We start from the raw sequence: 20,651 nt of genomic DNA, 5'->3' as shown, positions 1-20,651 counted from the left end.
TATGCGATCTCACCCGTTTTCCGATTCCAAAATTGTATTGTGGCGTAGCTCTCCGTCCCAGACCAAAACTATAGAAGGATGATGGCGAAGCCCGTTTTCCTAAGCCGAACTCGTACTGCTTGAGCGCAGCCCGTTTGCCCAGACCGAATCCGTACTGCTTTGACGTCGACCGTTTGCCTAACCCGAACTCATATTGCCGGTAAAGACGTTTGCCTAGTCCAAATCCGTATTGCTTGTGAGCACGTTTGGCCAGATAGCCCAACGGACCCAGCGGATCGTTGAAATAACTCTCTGCCGGAGACGTCATATGCATTGACGGATGACCGTCCGCCATTGTTTGCATAATATCGGATTGTTGCTGTTGCTGCGCCTGTTGACTTTTAATCCCCACTTTGTCTTCGTGTCCTGCCATTGCATCCGTCCATACCGCTGTTGCGATCACTAAAATCCACATGCAACAACTATGATGCATTTTGTCCTAAAAAAAAAAAAGTAAAATAAAAATCAAGTTATGGTTTAATTTTCGCTTCTATAGTTTGGCTTCGATATTTAGTTTTAATTTTGATATCGGGCTTTACATTAAATTATTTATTGTTTTATAAATTATGTAATTTATTTAATTTGAATTATTTTATGTCGGGTTCGAAATTAACTTGCTAATTAGTTATTTGTATTAACACAAAAGATTTTTAGTATTTAACGCTTAAATAAAAAAGAAACCATAGGTAAATTTATTTGACTTCTTAAGATGTATAATAATTTATGGGTAATAAATTTTAATTTTTTAGCCACGAGATTTTAAAATACATGAAAAATTCTTACATACATTGATTATTGATAACTCTTACACATACCAAAAGTGTACACGGTAGAGTATACAATATAAATAAATAGGTAGGTATATAAGAAATGAAGAAATGACTCTTATATTCAAAATTAATTCTGTATATTATATTATTGATAAATATCTATTAGGATATATTAATTTAAGTTAGGCTTAATATGCTTAGTAATTTACAAGATTTTTAAATGTATAATCTAATAAGTACCTATCTACGGAGAATATAGTTTATTATATCTATACCTACTTACGTTCAAAATTGAATTTTCATTTGAAATATACACAGGAAAATATTTATACATTTTTACAATATTGTTTTTTTTTTTTTTTACTTTTGGAATTTTATTTTAATGAAACTAATAAAAAGTTTTATTTTTACTTAACTTTAAAAATTATTTATTCAACCATTTTTTTTATTGAAACTGATATATTTTTAAAAAAAGTTATCGACTGTAGATAGAATATACTATATATTAAAAACAAATATATACACATTATACTATATTTTTTTGCATTATAAAAGTGTTCTTTTATTATTATTATTATTGTTAATCGGAAGAACATAAAGTGTTTACTATTGAAGTTTTAAGTTTATTATAAAACGATTAAATGAAGAGGAATATTTATAAATCTCATATTTTGTACATAGTGTATTCGTAGGTTTTTAAAATAAAATGTATAAATAAGAAAAAAAAATCTTTAAAAATATTTTCATACCACAGTTTTAGAATTCGTTAGTTTCGTTAAAGTGTTTTCATTATTATTCCGCCCATAACCCATTTTCTATGTATTTTGGTCGTTGAATAAAAAAGAATTTTTATATATGTGGAGTATAACTTAAAAGAAAATGTTTTCAGTGAGGAAAAAAAGTACATAAAAATTTCTGTTAAAAAGAGGGATCTTAATAATTGTATTACTCACAAGTTTAAAAGATAATTCACACAATTTTGTTTAATTTGGAATTTGGGTTACTTAAATTAAAATTATAATCATACTCGTGTATATGATACAAATATACACAATATAATTTAAGAATTAGTTATTTAAATTCAATCATTAATAAATTATAACATAATTTAAAATTTATTTAATTTTGATAAGGAAAAGAGTATATTTCATGTTCATATTTTTATTATCTATGTTATAGTTGAATCTAATTGTATAAATTACATATACTTTTTAATTTGATAATAATTTCTACATTATAGGAATACATTAAACAATCGTTTAAAATGTTTTGCTTTGTAACCAATGAATTTACTATGTCGAAAAGTTAAAATGTTTATGAGTAAAAAAAATCACATTTTTCATTATTACGAAGAAAACGCAATAGTGTTTATTTTTTATGTTTATAAGGCCATTGAATTTGTGATGTTTATATTGAAAATTATTATCAGCCGACAAACAGAACCCATTGAATGGGAGAAGACAATGAAGTTTCATTAGTTCTTTATTGTTATCGGTCCGGGAAATAATGCTTATATGGAAAATTGTCCCTTGGGGGTATTTAAATAGGCTGACAGAATAAATTAACTTTGTTACGACTATTCACCACGGTAGAAATTAATTATAATCATCGCTAAATGCTGCGATATCCTTATCACTTGTTGATATTAATGTTGATATTGTTGAACATCTTTCGGAGGACAACGCAAAATCGCAAAAAAAAAAATATATAAAGTGGTGTCACATATTATGTAGTGCAGTTGGCGAATATGTTTTCCCCGAGTGGCAGTAACGAAAACATGTTTTTCCTTGTTGCCAGGCGAATAAATGATGAGGTGTCGTATAAAAATAATATACATGTATATAAAGCCACTACCCACAAAGTCATATTATTTTTTGGTTACTCGACATGAGTAATAAACAAGAGGAAAAAAATAACACAGTGGAAAACTACACGACAATTGAAATGATAAGTTTGAAAATAGACCATAAAATACAAACTTACGGTGTAGGTTTCAGTTAGATCGAGACGATTTGCTTTCAAGGAAAACGCAAATACGACATTTGTATATTTTGAACAGATTTCTTGATGATTTTTTTTCTTGTCAAACAGCTTTGATAAACTACGTATAATGTACATGCGATATATGTCGAACAGAGTACGTATAACCGCTAGCAATTTATTATTATGTTTTATTAAATATATTATTGTAACATTAATCCTAATGACAATATCAGATAAACGAATAACAATATCTGCAGCTAGTACTACAAAGTAATCGTAATACTTTAATTAAATAATATTTACTATAGTACTATACTGTGTATATTCATATCCATAATATATTAACGAACATAAATTATTATTATTTCATATTATATTTATGGTAGATTTTATTTTATATAAATTATCACGAGTAATTATCACTTGCATTTGTTAAATTTTAAAATAGTATGCTCCTTTTTTTGTTGTTTTCAGTTTATCGCTGATTTCTGCGGTTGGCATCAAAGCGCCAATTAGGTACGTCGGTTCTTTTTTATAGTTTAGTAAGAACGTTTAAATAATATACATTGTTAAGACAATGTCAACCGAAATAATTGGTTAGATGATAAGGGTATAACTGGTAAAAGTAGTTAAGGCATCCTTTAGGTACATACAAAAAGGAAATATGCATTTATAATGTCACAGTGAATTTATATTATACATTGTGTTCATAATATTTCAAGATCTTAATTTTGTATATAATATATATATTTATAATATAAATTACCAGAATATTCAACCATTACATAATATTAATATTAAATTTTTGTATTTGTATAGTATTAATTTATAACATAAGAGAAAAGAGTATTATTACGTTAATATTAACAGCTCAATTTAGAATAATGTTTGTTTCACAAAAAAAGTTATTGAAAATTATGTGACACTAAATATCTTATAAGTAATTTTTATACAGTATAAACTGTAAAATGAAAACTGAAGTAGAATGTGTCTTTTTCACATTATACACTCGCTGTAATTAATGTGATTTTTTTATGACTGTGTCCATATGGAATTATGAATAATGGAATAAGTAATCTGCAGTGAAAGATTAAATGAAAATTTGATGATTAATATTTTGTAATGCGTGTTCACTTTATTTCATTAAGTATGCCTTAAGCTAAAATTAAAGTACGCCATTATACATGATACATTAAATGTAACATATCAATATATTTTAAGTTCTGTTAAATCTGTATCATAAAAAAATAATTATTTTAAATAGGTGGTTACCTAGCTTATATTTCATAATAATAATATTTTTTACATCTATTATATAATATATAATATATAGTATATATAATATCCTATAATTATTATAGGTACGAGATTTAAATATTTAGATATTTTTGACGACCTAAAAAATACAAATGAATAATGAATACATTTTGTCGATTATAAAATTTATAAAATTTATTTCAAAATTATTCAATTGCGGAGTTTTATTAAATCAAAAAAGTTGTATAATATTGTAAACGTATAGTTTGCATTTGGAATCACTATTGTTAATATTTAAAGTACCTACCTACAATTTTATTATACTGTTTTAAAACTTTTCTGATTATTTATTAGAATTAACCAAAACCAAAATCAGAAATGTTGTGAAGTTTTATCTCTACCAAGGCGAAAGTTATAACATTTGGAAAGGATTTATCTTCAATGCGTCATTATGGTTGATTGGTCTACACCATCATTGAAGCGAAACAATCACTGAACAAAACGTGCAAATCCAAGATAAACACAATACGATGGAAATCACTAGTCATATTTATTTTTTTTATTGTTCATCATTTTTTGATGGACGTTATTCAACCATTAACAAGTCTCAAAAATGTGGCTACACAATTACGTAAATTTAAAATTTAAATTATCTTTGTTTTAAATCAAGATTATATAATAGGAACCAATAATTCAATATTTATTTGTTGAATTTAAAAAAAAATTCTCATCTTAGCATAATATAAGATAAACTTTATTTTTTCCATACAAATACATATTATTCCACAAAATACAATTTACTAATTTTTCTTAAGAATACTGTTAATGGTACTATATACTACCTATTATACTTATAAAACATTAATAATTGTAAGATATTATAAACTACTAATCTAAATAAATAGAATTTGGTTTTCATTTAATCACTTTTTTAATGATGAAACCTAAAATGTTTACTAGTAAATAATATATAGTCTATATATAGTACACTCTTAAACTATTAATGTATAACTGATATAGTTTTATAGAAAGAGAAGTGTTTAAATGTTGGAATGAAAAACCGATTTAAAAGGAGCAAAAATTAAAAACGAAATCAATAATTTATAATGAAATTTTGATCCAAAGTTTTTCTTTGATACGTAAGAAAAAGTAAATAATAATAAAATTATCATTGACGATTATTTTTTATTAGTTTAATAATAAAGTTTTTCTTAATTTAAAAATGAACCGTAGTTAGATTATTATTTATACAGTTATTATTATAATATACATTATACTAAAAATCAAACTTTTTAATAAAATTAAATTGAGTAGTATTAAAAAACTTTTATAATACTTTAATTTATTATGTATTTTTATTAGACCTAATTTTTACTTTATTATATTATGTTATTTATTTTAAAATTCACATTTAAGGCTCCTATCACTCCTTTACTTACTTAAATGTTTTACAGTCATATGTAACAAAAATTAAATGATCTAGATAACTATGTTAGATAATACCTGTAATTGATTACAATTAAACAGTAACGAATACATACGATGTTTCAAGAGACACTTGTCTTAATGAATTTATACTGTTTATAACTTAAATAGTAAGCACGAAGTATTATTTGTGTATTATTACCATTTATTATTTATTAATTTATTTAAATCGAAATCAAACCCGAAAAAACTGTTTTAATCAACGTTATACCATTCCTTCATCCTATACGACTGCTAAAGAAGTATTAAAAAAGAAGAGTTTTATAGTAAAAATAATTTTATGTTTTTTCGCCACAATTTTTATCAGACAACACATAAACGAGAAATTGAAATGTTAATCTGACGAAAAACGTTTACACTGAAATAATTTATGGCCTTACTGATGGCCTGTGAAAAACGCCTTCTCGTTACGTTCTGTGCTTCTTCCAACAACATAAAACTCTTATTTTAAATCTCACAAAAAAATCGCTTTTTTTTACTAAACAATTTAAAGAGGCAAACAAAAAATATTCTTAATAGTATATGTTTGATGTATATGTTAATTATTATTCAGACTATGGAACTGTATATTACTTTTATTATTTTATATTTTTTAATTACTTCTTGTGATATATTCAACACTGAACGAATATTGATGTGAAATATATGCATTTTTTTTTATTAAATTAATAATTATTTTCAATAAACATACAACAATTTTAATATTTAAGTTGATATAAAATTAATTTTTTTTAACATTGAATTTGTTATTAGAAAATTATACTTATTAGTTAAATTGAATATATATTTTTTTTTACAGTTTTAGTAAATTTTGAATTAAAATATTGAATTTAAGTTACTTGAAAAGTGAATACTGAAAGAAATTGTAGTATTAAAGAGTTTTTTTTTTTAATTATGGTGATTGCATATTTATATGTTAAAGTAAAAAAATACTGACGAAAATATATTATTACTTATTAGAACTAAAAATGAAATGAAAATTAACAAACAACTGCAAGTATCTTTTTTAAATGGAAGGTACACAAATGGTAAAAATAAAAGGTTTAAACATAAATATCAAGCACCTTATCAATATTCACCTTATTGGTTGTTTTAAATTGTATTAATTTTAATTTTTAGATAATATTATAATAATAAAATGATAAAATATTTAACCGCTATGATAAAGCGTAAGTATCGAGTTTACCTTGTCATTGTGAAATACGTATGATAAAACATTTTATACAAAAAAACGATTCTGCAAGAAAACGGCCTTCAATCTACATTACAAAAGTATTTATAATGTTATTTAATTTATTTAAATATTAGTGATACAATATAAGTTGAACTAATTATACCAAAAATATTGAATTTGAAAATGTCATTGTGTGTATAAAACATGATAATATATCATGTTAAATAACTAAAATCGTTATTCTTCATTTTAATATTTTTTTTTCTTGTAGTGCCATAACTGAGGTGGAAACTACAATAGTTTTACTTTCCCTCTCAGTTAAATTGTTTCATGTACAATAACAAAAACAACAACAACAACAGGAAAATTATACAAAATCATCTTCATAACAATACACGACGAGTCTCTTATAACAATAAAATAAAAGTGGATCTACCGTAATCGTCATACTACCCGAGGTGCTTTCGTTTATCTAATTTCGTCCAAATTTTTGTCATATGTAATACAAATATTATTATTGAAAAAAAAAAAATCAAAATTTGCAATTGTCTGTACTTAAATAGCTTAATAAGAGTCAAAATATTTAGAAACTTATACCACGAAGAAGAAATAATAATATAAGTCAATTTTGTGAACTTATCGTATCTATTCCTATCTACTATTATTTATTTTTTAGTAACACCATAAAACAATATCGGCTTGGTGAATATTAATACTGGTTTCCTATAAAAATTACGGTTTTTCCTATTTTGTTTATGCTTTTTTTATTTTTCTCTGTTAATTTTAAAAGTATTAAAAGTTTTTAGTTTTGAGCTCAAACATACTAACCGAATTTATTTTTTCAGGTACCAGAAGCATCACATTTAAAAATCAAATCATTTTACTACTCCAAAAAATGTTTTAAGGTATTATAAGAATAATTAACACATATCATTGCAAAATTAATTAATTAATTAATTTAAAATTTAAAATTATACCAATAAGTACCAAAATAGCTATAATAAATCTTGTCATTTTTCATAAATAAAAAAAAAGTTTGTTAAGTTGGAACTATTATCGTATTTTATTTAAAATAAGTAATGACTAATGTTTTAAAAATGTATATAACTTTTAATAATCAGTTTAGTTGTTTTGAAAATATGAAACATAAAATAAAAATAAAATTTTTAGTCATAAAAAATTTAAATATACTAAATTACTGGTATTTAAATTACAATTAAGAAATAAAAAATTATGAAATGTTTTTAATTAAATATTAATTGATATAAATACTTGAAATTCGGTATTTACGTGTTAAACATGTAAATAACCAGGTTTCTAATAGCAAAATGGATTTAATTGGTACTCGGGAAGAGAGAAAAAGGTAAGAAATTCCAAATATCTATTTATAGAAACTTAAAAATTTTCCAACTATTTAAAAGGAAAAGGCATAATATGACATAATATTTATTACAGTATAAAACGTTAGGGTGCCGCCACTTGGAGACGTATACTCAGTATAGTCACGTCTCATGGTTTTATACTTTAAATTTGCTTATCGTACATATACTGTACAGATTATTAATTTTAATATTTTAATTTAAAAAAAAAAGTGTATATTGTATACAAAATGAAACTATCTATACTTACTATAATTTTATATTCAATCAGTTATTCAATCAATTTGAAAAAAATTGTATACAGATATGATTTAGAGTTTTTACATTAGCCATATAGTAAGATCTTACACTATTTTTATTTTATGACTAAATTTTTAATTGTATGTATTAATTATAGAAAGAATCAAAAATCATTAATGTTATAGGGTATTTTTATTTCCTTGAATGAGTAACAATAATTATTTATAATAATGAGGTACGAAATGGTAATTAATACTTCCATCTAATTGTCCTAACCACTATTTTTCAACTAGTAGATAGATGTCTTTAAATACTTAACCTAACTTTGAGTTATAATTAAATGTATTTAATATAAAAAAAAAGTAATTAATAAATAATTTATCAAATTCATAAAATCATTAAAATGGTTTTAAGATTATAAATCTCGTTATAATATTAATTGATCTCAAGAATTTTGTATTATCTAAAGCAATTAATACATTTTTTTGGTTTTCTATAGTTCGTTAATCTGCAATTATTGGTTTTATCTTAAATTAATATGATATATTTTTCGAAATTTTTAATGGAAATATTGTCTGCTGATTTTAAACTATGTATAAAAAAATATTGTAAATATTTGTCCGCCATTGCCCATAATACATTATTAGGCATTAGGTGTTGTTAGAATTATGTATATTGAATTGTATTATTTGTTACTAAAATTAAATATAATTTATTATCGATTGATCGTAAGCAATTTTTTTATAGTTAAATACTTTGATTTTTTTTTTTCGATTAATACTTATTATAGAAACTGGTATAAAAACTGAATATATACGAGTATATTATAAGTGTGCTCTTTTTTTATCCAAGTACTTGAAGTAAGTATTTATTTTCAAAATTATACTTAAAAGATTTTGTTTTGATGTATTCAGGTAACTTCTTAAATCTTTAAATACAGGTTTTTTTTGGTGATATTTTGTAAAGAATATACCATTTTAAATTATACTCTAAATGTGTTTTTCTTATATTTGCTTGAGGATAAATAATAGATTTTTTGTTTGTTTTTATTTTAACACAATGACCTTATCGTGTACGGGACAAATCCCTTGTGAAAATTCAACCCTTTCTTATAAGAACAGTCAAATATAAATCTACTTAATAATAACTTTTACAAATATAAGGCTCATGGCTCATAAACGTGCTTTTTCTTATTTAATATTTTTAAAATTTTAGATTTTAATAGTATAATGTTTTTGTGTAATTAATTGTTAAAATAAAACTGCAGATTAGGTATTAATATATATATATATATATATATATATATATAATTTTATTGATTTGTATACAATTTAAGTTCATAAGATTTAAAAGTTCTACAATTAATTATTAAATAATGAAAGTCGTAATGTTCAATTTCACAGTTGTGATGAGTAATACATACAAAGAGTATGGTCGAGCCCTTCATTGAATAGTCAATTATTTGGGTAGTCTAAGTTATGACAAGATTCTAGTCTGGAGTATTGAACTTTTATCAAGGTTAGTTACTGTAATTTACAATAAGTAACTTGTATAATTATTTATTAATAACAGACCATCAGTTGGATAAAAAAAAAAAAATACTTATTTTTTATGTGTATAGATTTTTAAATTAGATGCAATTTATTTATGCTATATTATTATTTTGAATTGTATGTTATATCTACAATAAGTTATAGTGAGAGTGATGTTATTAAAATATGTGCTTTTAAACTCTTTTTGGGTCAGTAAAATGTTTCAAATTGTGTTTTTTTTATATGTACTTTGTAGATTTAATGTTGTATATGATTATATATTGAAAGAGTACTATTTTAAGAAAAAAAGGCAAACATTAAATTAAGAGCTTATTTTTAACAATATCGTTTTTGGTTACATAATTCATAATTTCATTCTTTTCAGTTTGACAATATTTGGCATTGATGTTTTTTTTATTAGCTCAAATAATTTAGCTATAATCGTTGAGAGGATTAAACTCATTAAATTATTGGGTATACCAAATCTTAGAAATTAAAAGTCAGTTGGTATATTTCTATTTTAATTGAATAATTCCGTTTTTAAAGCATTTTTATTTTTTTACACGTGTGTTTTCGTCATTTTCGCTGCTATACGTATGGGTATAATAAAAATAAACTCAAATTTAAGAAATTACTAATTATAACGTATGTATTTCATAGTTAAAATTAAGTAAGATAGATAAAAATTAAAATAAATTAATATCAATGTATTAATATATAATAAATATTTTGTTTTTTTACTATAAAAATTTAAAGACTAAATTAATCTTGTTTATTAAAAATTATGCATAAGAGATTGTTTAATTTAGTCAATATATTTTATTTTCCAAAAATTTTTTTCCGAATAAATCCATTTTAATATCTCATATAGTTTTATTTTCCAAAAAAAATAAATATAAAAAATATATCTGTTTAAACTTTTTTTAAATTGCTATTTTTGATGATTCGAATAAGTTGATAAAATACAAAGTGCCCTAGATGTTATAGAATTGAGTTGAACTGAAAGGATTATGATTGATATTTCATAAAAAAAACTATCTTTGTTTTACAATCGTGTTTGTCAAGTTTAAATATTATAGCTGAATTGAAATAAAAACTGAAAATGCATACCTACGAAATACTGTTTCGGTTGAGTAGGTTGTAAAAAGTGACTCAATAAAGATGTGGTTGTAAACCGTCATTGAATTGGCCAAATATCTTTAGGTATGTTTAGAAATAAAATTGGCTAAATTATTTGAATATTCTCAATTCATGCGTTAAACTTTACATTTATTGTACTACCTATCATATGAAATATTTTGAAAATTGCATACCGCCTAATTGGTTTTAAAGTATAAACCTTATGTTATATAATCTATAAACATTTTAATGATTTAATTATTTTAAGTCGTATGAAAATGATTGATATAGATTCTACAAGTATCATTATTCGTTGTATACCTAATAAGTATTTACAATTGAAATAATTTTCGGATACTTCATGAAATCGTCCATGGTGATTATATTATGAATAGCTGAGTGAAAATGCAATAAATGTTTGGACAGATTTATGTTGTTAATTTTCTTTCCAGATAAAGTACATCATTTTGTGTACGGAAAAATAGAATAAGAAACAGATTGTTAGAAGACAAAAAAAGGTAATTTTCAAGAAAATCTTATCGGCATATATCAAATGTCTTTACTGTCCGTAGAATCTATAATTAATGACCGATATAGTAGAAAGGTACATAGCTGTGAACTTTCAAGAATATTGGACCTTTATTTGTGTTTTGTTATTTATTTGTTTTAATCAACGTCTTTACGAAATAATATATAGGGTTTTTTGCAGTAAATAAAATATGACTGTTCTAAAGTTGTTGGAAAAGGATCGCTGTGCTTATAAATATTAGGTTACCACATTCTTGGTGAAATTATTGTAAAACAATGTCTCTGGCTGTCGGCTGACATTGCTCGAAATTACGCACTGAGATATATTTGACATAGTCTGACAGTCGAGTTGTAATCTGTCGTCAGAATTATATGTCAACTTATCCAATAAGTTTAATGTCAGCGTTTCATCTTTATAATACTGTAAAATCTAAAATATTTCTTTGAATTGTTTAATAATATGTTTTATATTCTCTGTAATTTAGATGAAAGTATGTAAATCAGAGATAAAGATGAAAATGTCAACGTATTTGACATAGGTATGTACAATGTATATTATTCAATTTTCCAGAATCAGATAGGATTAGAGAAATAAATGTTTAAACGTTTTGTTGTAGTGATCAATTTTAATAATATTTCATACCCTAAAATCAGTGGTGCAGTAAAACAAGGTACATTATATTTTAAATAAAATATTATAATATAGTTTTCAGAATTATTATTAATTTTTGTCTTTTTGAAAAAGTTTATTAAAATATTCAACACATGATATTATGATATAATAAAACATTATATTTGTTCATTGTTTCTAAAAATATTTATTATCTTCATTTATTTAAACTGAAGTACTTATTATGAATTAGACCTAAATAATTAATTAATAATATTAATTTTTTTTCAATTGCTTTATATTGAGTCATACTTACACTTATACTAATATTTTTTTTTAGTCAAAACTATGTTGAGAATTTAACATTTTTAAATAAACCAATGAGTAAATGATTATTTTTTATACGTATTTTTCTTTAGAAACTTCGTATAAGCTTTTAGAAATATATTACCTACCCCCTTGATAACATACTGGAGAATATCAATCAAATACCAATAAATGGTTGATCAGCAGACTTAAATATCATACGATAAGTGCATTACTGCTAGTAAAGTATGTCAACTTTATCCTTAATACGTATGTATACCTTGTTAGCAAACAAATTGTCAAGGGAGCAATATTTTAAATTGTACTCAGTACTCAAGTCAGTTAATTCTTATAAGTTGTTTATGCAAATACATTTTTTTGCTCGACTTTTAGCTTAAATAAAAAAGCATTAAGTCACGTTGTTTGAAAATAATTTATCATATAATATAATGATTAACGAATAATATTATTTTGTTTTATGTATATAATTTTTTTGTTTTTATTTTGTTGTGCTTACAAGTGATAATAACCAGTGTATGAAATATTTTTTGCACTTTTTTGCAAGAAATATATAATTGATGATTATAAATTTATAAAATATAGAGTACAGTAATAATTTTTTTTTATAACTAATTAATTGAAATTTAAGAGATTTAATTTAAATTAAAACCATTGATATTACTTACTATTGCGACATTTATACACACTTAGTTTTTTACTATTTAACTGTCTTAAATCCTGTCGGATGGATTAAGATATTTTGCGCTCCGGCGCATAAGTATATAATGTATAAGTACAATAATATAAGTATGTTTAAGGATTTAAACCTTCCTATGATTTAGAACTTTTTTTTATAAAAATGAAATACTTTTACTACAATTTGGAATTTATTAATTTTATTCTTAAATTTGAGTTAAGTAAATTAGCATAGAGCTTTCTTCTTCCCTAAAAATTGTTCAACCTACACTCTTACCTATTCTTCATGTATGTATCCCTTAGTATTTTAATTACCACACATTTTATTAAAAATCATAAGAAAAATAATGAAATAATAAGTTATAAATCTTTTTAATGTAGCTATATAAATTAATATTTATAATAAAAATGTAAATAAACTTATATAATTAACAATTTTGTAAATATGATTAAATTTGAAATTGAAATTAATTAATTTAAACTATTATATAAAATGCTGATTAAATTACGTAAGTACATTGTTTTATTTTTGCTAATTATAATATTTTTATAAAAATACTTTCCTTGACATTTATTTAACGAATTGGTCAATACATTCATCCCATGAAATGGAATGAAGTAAAATATTTTCAATATAAAGAACAGCAAACTATGAATTTAACTTTTCTTTTGAAAGAGTCGATCGCAAATAGTTTTTGAATATATTTAGGGCCGAAAACGATATTTCGCCGTAACAATAAGATATTAGCAGAGTATAGTACAATTGCAATGCAATTTCAATACTAGGGAAGAAACTATCTAACTTTTTGTTTCTCAGAATTGTCATTAAATTTTGTGTATATGGTTTAGTTTAGTTTGTTTCATTTAATTTGAAACGCGTATATGACTATGCGCGCCGAGTACACTATCGTGAAGCGATATTGCACAAGTAGCTATTTTAAATAATTTTAATAAAATATTATATAGTATTTATAAAAGATAGGTAGATTTAAAATGATCAAAGCTTTACATTATTGCTATGTATTTCTAACACAAGTTTTAATTCCTGTAATCAAGGGAGCCAAATATTATTTTTTGATTTATAAAATAAAATGAAGGGTTAAGAAAAAGAGTTTATTCGTGGAAGAGAGTCATAATGAATTTTCCCTCGAAACCTATAATATTATAGTATAGCGTCCGTTTTGCAGCTGATCATTTTTATCCCATTGGGAAAACGGTCCATATAATAGTAATCTGATTCTTATATTGAGAAATATTGGTTTTTAACATTCTCATGTTCTCGACCGCCACGGCTAGTAAATCCCATTTACAAAATGTTGGATACAAGGCGACAGATTCTTGTGTTACACTGACAAGAATAATATGCTATATACAATAGGTATATTCCAATACAATTCCAAGGCCATTAAGGTAAATCACATGTGTATCGGATTTTCGGATTTTCGATTTAAACAACTCAAACCTACACGCAAATTCAGTTGTTTTTTTTCTCAAATAACAATTGCTTTAGGAGTGTCTCGTGTTTATTTATATAGGGTGATCTACCAAGCGTGCTCATTCTCATTTTATCCTTTAATGAAGCATTTATTTAAATTCTGATTTATGGAATTTCGGACTTTTTATGAATACTCAAACCTCAAGGTTTTATTTTGAATAATTTTTTTTTTATGCCATTTAACTAATGTCATAGAATTTTTATTTCCAAATGAGAAATTTAAAACTTTTTTATTGTCAGTCATTTTTTTTTTTTTTAATTTAGGTATAATTTAAAAATTATTATCATTAACTTTAATCTATTATTATTAATTCTTAATTTGTGCAATTTTATTGTGTTATAATAATACTGTAAGCATATAGTAGTACTAGATATTAGATGTATTTGGTATATTATTGTATTTGTTGTATAGATATTATCTTTTGTTTTTAATTTTAATTTGATACTTAATACTCGTTGATTTTTATTTAAATAAATCAACGTTTTCAATAAAATTATCTGCTTAATAATTTACAACAAATAAACAAACGGCTATCATTTAAAAATAGAAGTTTCGATCGCATTTGGAACTTATTAAATGGCATAACAAATCTAAGAATTTTAAAATATTGTCTTTATAATCAAACTTAAAACTTACAAAAAACAGAATTTAAATAAATGCAAAAATTAATGATAAAATAGTCCATAAGGGAAAACGTACTTGGTGAATCACCCTGTGTGAATGTTACATTTCTGTAGACGTCCCTGCAGATTCCTCGTTTCATGGACTGGACTATAAAATAAGTACGATAAAATATATTGCTCGACTCATGTGTGTTGTACAACTATTATGCTTGTACAGCTACCGCGGTGAATTTATACGGTGAATTTATATGGGTTGTAACCAAACTTTAACTTTCACGTATCAACGTTATAGGATTTACATGTTAAACGGTTTATGCGAAAAAAATAAACAATAGGTACACGTGTTTTATAAACGGTATTGATATTGTATCGCAGGGAAATAATAACAGTAATAACATTATTAAAATGATTGCAGATTTTATTGCAATAAAGAGCCGCAAGCCACCTCGAGTTTGTCGATAATTGCCGATTATGCGGATCATCTTTAATACAGTAGTTTTGTACTTTATATCCATTTATAGTCATCCGCTACGGTTGTTATCGTACAATATTTTATATTTTGTGTTATGATGATTTGATTCGATGAAATATACGGAACACAGACACACCACAAACAGAAGTTTGTTAAATGTTAATAAATAAACCTTTCGTTAAAATAAACAAAACATTACGCATGATCACCTTTATATTATATTACTATATTAGGTATATTAATATTTTAAATATTTTGGTTCTTTTAATAATAATAATTATTATTATTACGTATTTTGCAATAAACCGTAATATATAATATATATACTATATTTAAATCAAATATTACGTTTGTATAATAGTAAAATACCTAATAAAAAACTATTATAGACATTTTAGTATTCAATGAATATTTTCTATATTTTTTTTCACTGTAGAAGGCGTACTAGAAAGGATATATAAGTTCAGATTTTTCTTACATTTTTTTTTTTTTTTTTAGACATCTATTCTAATGAAATTATGAGAAAAAACTTTAAAATAAATTATTTAATTTACAAATCAATTAATTAAATTTGAATATGTGATATTACAATGCGAGTATATAGTGGCAATAAACTAATTTCGAATAGTCTAATTTTGAAATAAAGTATATACATTTTATCATATTTTGTTATTATAGTGTTCGCTGTACACTGTAGGTAGTTGTTATATTTACTATATATAATAAACAAAATTTAATATAATTATAGTAGGTATAATATATCTGTATATAAATAGACATAATTATAACTTAGGTTTTGTAGGGTTATGTATTGCTTAAATTTTTTTTTACATCTACACAAATAACTTTTATTTTTAAAGGCATTATAAGTAGGTACTTTATAATTACATAGGTTAAGTTTTTTAACTCCAATTCTCCTTGTAAAAAAGTTATAAATACATTACTAGTCCTAATTCAGTCTAGAGATAAACTATAACGTCGGTTTTGGATAAAACAGTTCTATCTCACTTACTAAATTTTTTGCAGAAATGTAAATTTTCTTTTTATCAAAGTTGTATAATATACACAGACGCGGATCCAGAATATATTTACGGGGGTAGGGGACATATATCTATTTGATATATTTTAGTATTTTTTTTATATTTATTGTTTATGTAAGAACAAAAAATGTATTGTTTGATTTTGCATTGGTATTATAATAATTATGTCATGCAGGTTTAATATTTAATGCAGTAATAAACAGTAATGGTGTAACTTAATATATATTTTATTGATTAAATTATAATTTTGATTTTAATTCATACTAAACATTCGTAAAAAATATTTTTCATGTCTATTTAATATCCGTTAAAAAGTGTATTATTTTAACGAATATGCTAATTAATTAAGAACTAAAAGTGGAAATTAATGTGAAGTATTGTTTTTACATTTATAAATAATGAAAAGAATTTTAAATCTGAATAGTTTGATTCTGTTTTACTTCACGAAATTGACAAAATGTATTGTACATACTCTTTTATGTTTTTCTTGAGTCATGATTAGGATAGTTATTTTAAGCGAGGAATTCAACATAAAACGTAATGATATATTTATATTTTCAGGTGAATTTTCATTGAATACCTATTTATTGTCAATTGAAATAATGTATTATTTGTTTTATTTCTATTTTATAGACAAACGGGCGTAAGACCGAGTTACTAAAACTGGTACCTATAATATAACAATTAAATGAATGTAGAACAACAACAAACACAAACTTAGAAACCTTTTAATTGTCTTATATTAACTTCGATTACAAGATAATTAGTTTTATCTAATATGTATTTTTTTTAACTCTAGATAATTGTTGTTTTAAGTTTAGATACAGTTTTTTGTTTTTTTTTTTATTTTAACACAACAGTTATTATTATATACTTCATAGTTATATTATAAAAAATAAAGTTACGTGTTTGATTTTAATTTATAATTTACCTTCAATAATAATTTTTTTTTTCTTGGAATCAAAATGATTGTACTTAAACTTATTTTACATCTTCTTATTATCAAATCTTTAAGAAATTTAAAACTTGGACTAATGTTTCACTAAATAGCTTAGATAAGAATCATAAATAATACGTAGATCTTTATAATACATTCAATTTACTGAGAACTACTGAAACATATTATATTTATTAAACTAGAAACTATAAATCTATTCAGTTAAATGAGAAAATATTTCACCGGACTTTCTATAAAATATTTTAAATATTATTTTTCTAATTATTTATTTTATCGAGTAAATAACATATAAAATTTACATAATATGCAATTTATGGTACAAAGATAATTACTATAATATATAGAAAAACAGATGATTAAATTAGGACTTAAAATAGTGATTGAGATTAAAAACGAGATTTATAGGAATAAAAAAAAGACAAGTTAAAGATTATATGAATGAGTATGACATACTTATTCATTGTTTAATCATATTATATTATTTTATTTAATGAAGTGAAGAATTATCAAATAGTGGTGATGATATAATGAAGGTGGATAATTATTATTAATATAATTTTTCGTTATCATCAAAACTAGAGGTAAAAAATGTATGAAGTTTAGAGATTTTGGAGCAGAAAATGAGTTTTATGATCGTCTAAAAATCGGAGAATTGCTAAGGTAATCTGTTTTATAAGAATAATGTTTCTTGTGAAAACGTAGAATATTATCAACACTTGTTTTATATTATAAAATTATAGTTTGATGACTTTTTCATTTATCCATTAATTTATTATAGGAATATATTTAATATAATAATATATCGATTATATCGTAGGAAATTACATTTATTATGATTATTAAATTATGATAATATAATTTATTATTAATATTTGTGTATTTTATTATCATTTATCATGTCTAAACTGAATGTAAAATGTTTTAACTTTTATCATAATAATTGTTATAGATAAAATTATTTGATTCAATTATTCAAGCAACAAAATGCTTATTTATAGTCTGATTCAGAGTCAGGTTTAACTATTAGTTTATGCAATAGGTACTGTTATTATTTTGGGATTCATCACAAGGATTAAAAAACAATATCGAGACGGGACGCTCGTTTTTACACTACAATGATTCAATAGGTACGATAATAGTTCGTGTGAGAACCTACCGTAAAAAACTTCGGTGAAACGTACTCAGGTATTCATTAATTTCGTATAACGGTTTCGAATTAATATTCATTAAATGCGGCTCATTAGGTCTCGGCAGTGTGACAACCACTTTAGCCCACTTGCTAACGATAACACTCCATAGAATCCAACTGCAAGCAACGGATTATTATTATTCGTCCCCAGTACTCGCAATGACGACTCTTTTCTTCATCATAATGTATCCAAACAAATTGTATCCATTAGAGCGCATCGTGCGCGTCATAGACGACTAGTACACATACGTCATACGCGGTTGGTATATGCACGTAAGCACACATAATACTATTACACTATAAGTGTACGACAAAAATTCGTGTTTTACCATTGAATATAGTACACATCGTAATAATATATTATTGACAGTACGTACCATTTATAAAATTTCGTTTATCGCGCACACTTTTTCTTCCGACCCGTTCCATATCAATCAATCAATACGCGTTGTTAATTTATCACCTTCCGGATTACGATATTATACGTTATGTACTCGCGCGGACTTGTCAAACTAATATTATTACGTGTATCGGGATTCGAGGGATTCAAGAGTTCTCTCGTGTAAACCAGTATTTCAGCGTGACACGTTATTGTAGACACGCAATGTTGTGAAAAACAGAATTATTATAAATGAATTTCTATAACCTTCCATACTAATATCATTGTTCGTACTCGTAGGTATGTATGCGATGCACGAAATATTTAATAAATACAAAATACGATTTCAATTCAAGTACAAAAAAATAATATTTATTTAGAGGACTATATACGCCACCAGAATTGTTAGCGTACAATATAAAGGCCATACAGAGAACAGTAGTTTTTCGTTCAGGCATTCGGCAGTTATTTATAGTGGTTTTAGACATTAACATGAATTATAAAAAAACATTTTAGACGTACTGACGAATTTATTTTTCGTTAAAAAGAAAATAACATAAAAATTATGCTTAGCTTTTTAAAAATAAAGAAAAAAAATTTATTTTGTTTTTTTAAATTTTTATTTAAGAAATTCAACAATATGCTACTTCTTATTACAATAAGCTAAAAAAGATAGATTATTTGAATTGACAGGCGTATGGCTTGAGTGAAGAGACACATCCAGCGATGATACTCCGGAAATTGTATTTTTAAATTATAAAATAAATACTTTTTTTAATATATGTATTCAAAATGGATATTTTTTCCAGAACATTGTTCACTTTCGTTTTTATAGTATGTAGATGTTTAGTTTTAAAATCGCAACATAGATGAAAAATCAGCGATCTGCATCATCGCTTATAATACATTTTTGATAATTTTGTATCAAGCATTTAGCTACTTATATTTCCTTGAAAATGCTTGAATTGATACACAAATATGTTTTAATTTTCAACATATATTGCCTGTATAAGAATACCCAATTTCGTTTATTCCTTTTATATTGATTTTACTCAGGTTCTTTAAGTTTGTAGGTTATAATATTAAAGATCATATTGTAAAACACTTTGATTCTTTTATCATTTTAAGAGTGTCCTAAAGATACCAATTTATTTTTTTTTCAAATGAAAATCACCAAAATTTTTTTCCATAAATTGAGAATAAGTTGGCTTTTTTAAAAATGTTGAAATATTCAAATTATTAGTAGATTTGGATTATAATTTACCTACTAATGGTTGGAGTTTTATTCCAGTATTTTAAAATTTATTAAATTTCATTATTATTTTTAGCAACATCAAAATTATATAAAATAATATAAGTACACATGTTTGTATTTT

At 24.0% G+C, this 20,651-nt stretch overlaps 1 protein-coding gene and 1 long non-coding RNA gene across 2 annotated transcripts in view; one reads left to right on the top strand and one right to left on the bottom strand.

Moving 5' to 3' along the window:
- Positions 1-20,651, bottom strand: part of LOC114125036 (allatostatin-A-like) — a 28,502-nt gene that overhangs the window by 4,145 nt on the left and 3,706 nt on the right. Inside the window, exon 2 of the mRNA XM_050196975.1 lies at positions 14-478. Coding sequence (XP_050052932.1) covers positions 14-472 — 459 coding nt within the window. The 5' untranslated portion in view covers positions 473-478. The remainder of the gene's footprint in view (positions 1-13; positions 479-20,651) is intronic.
- LOC126548910 (uncharacterized) lies at positions 2,207-4,726 on the top strand. The gene is made up of 3 exons (XR_007603029.1): positions 2,207-2,946; positions 3,267-3,308; positions 4,404-4,726. It is a non-coding gene; the product is annotated as an uncharacterized LOC126548910 (long non-coding RNA).

Source organism: Aphis gossypii, chromosome 1, assembly GCF_020184175.1.
Source record: "Aphis gossypii isolate Hap1 chromosome 1, ASM2018417v2, whole genome shotgun sequence".
NCBI lineage: Eukaryota > Metazoa > Arthropoda > Insecta > Hemiptera > Aphididae > Aphis > Aphis gossypii.
Note: the sequence above shows the minus strand (reverse complement) of the source record. Positions and strands in the feature narration are given on the sequence as shown.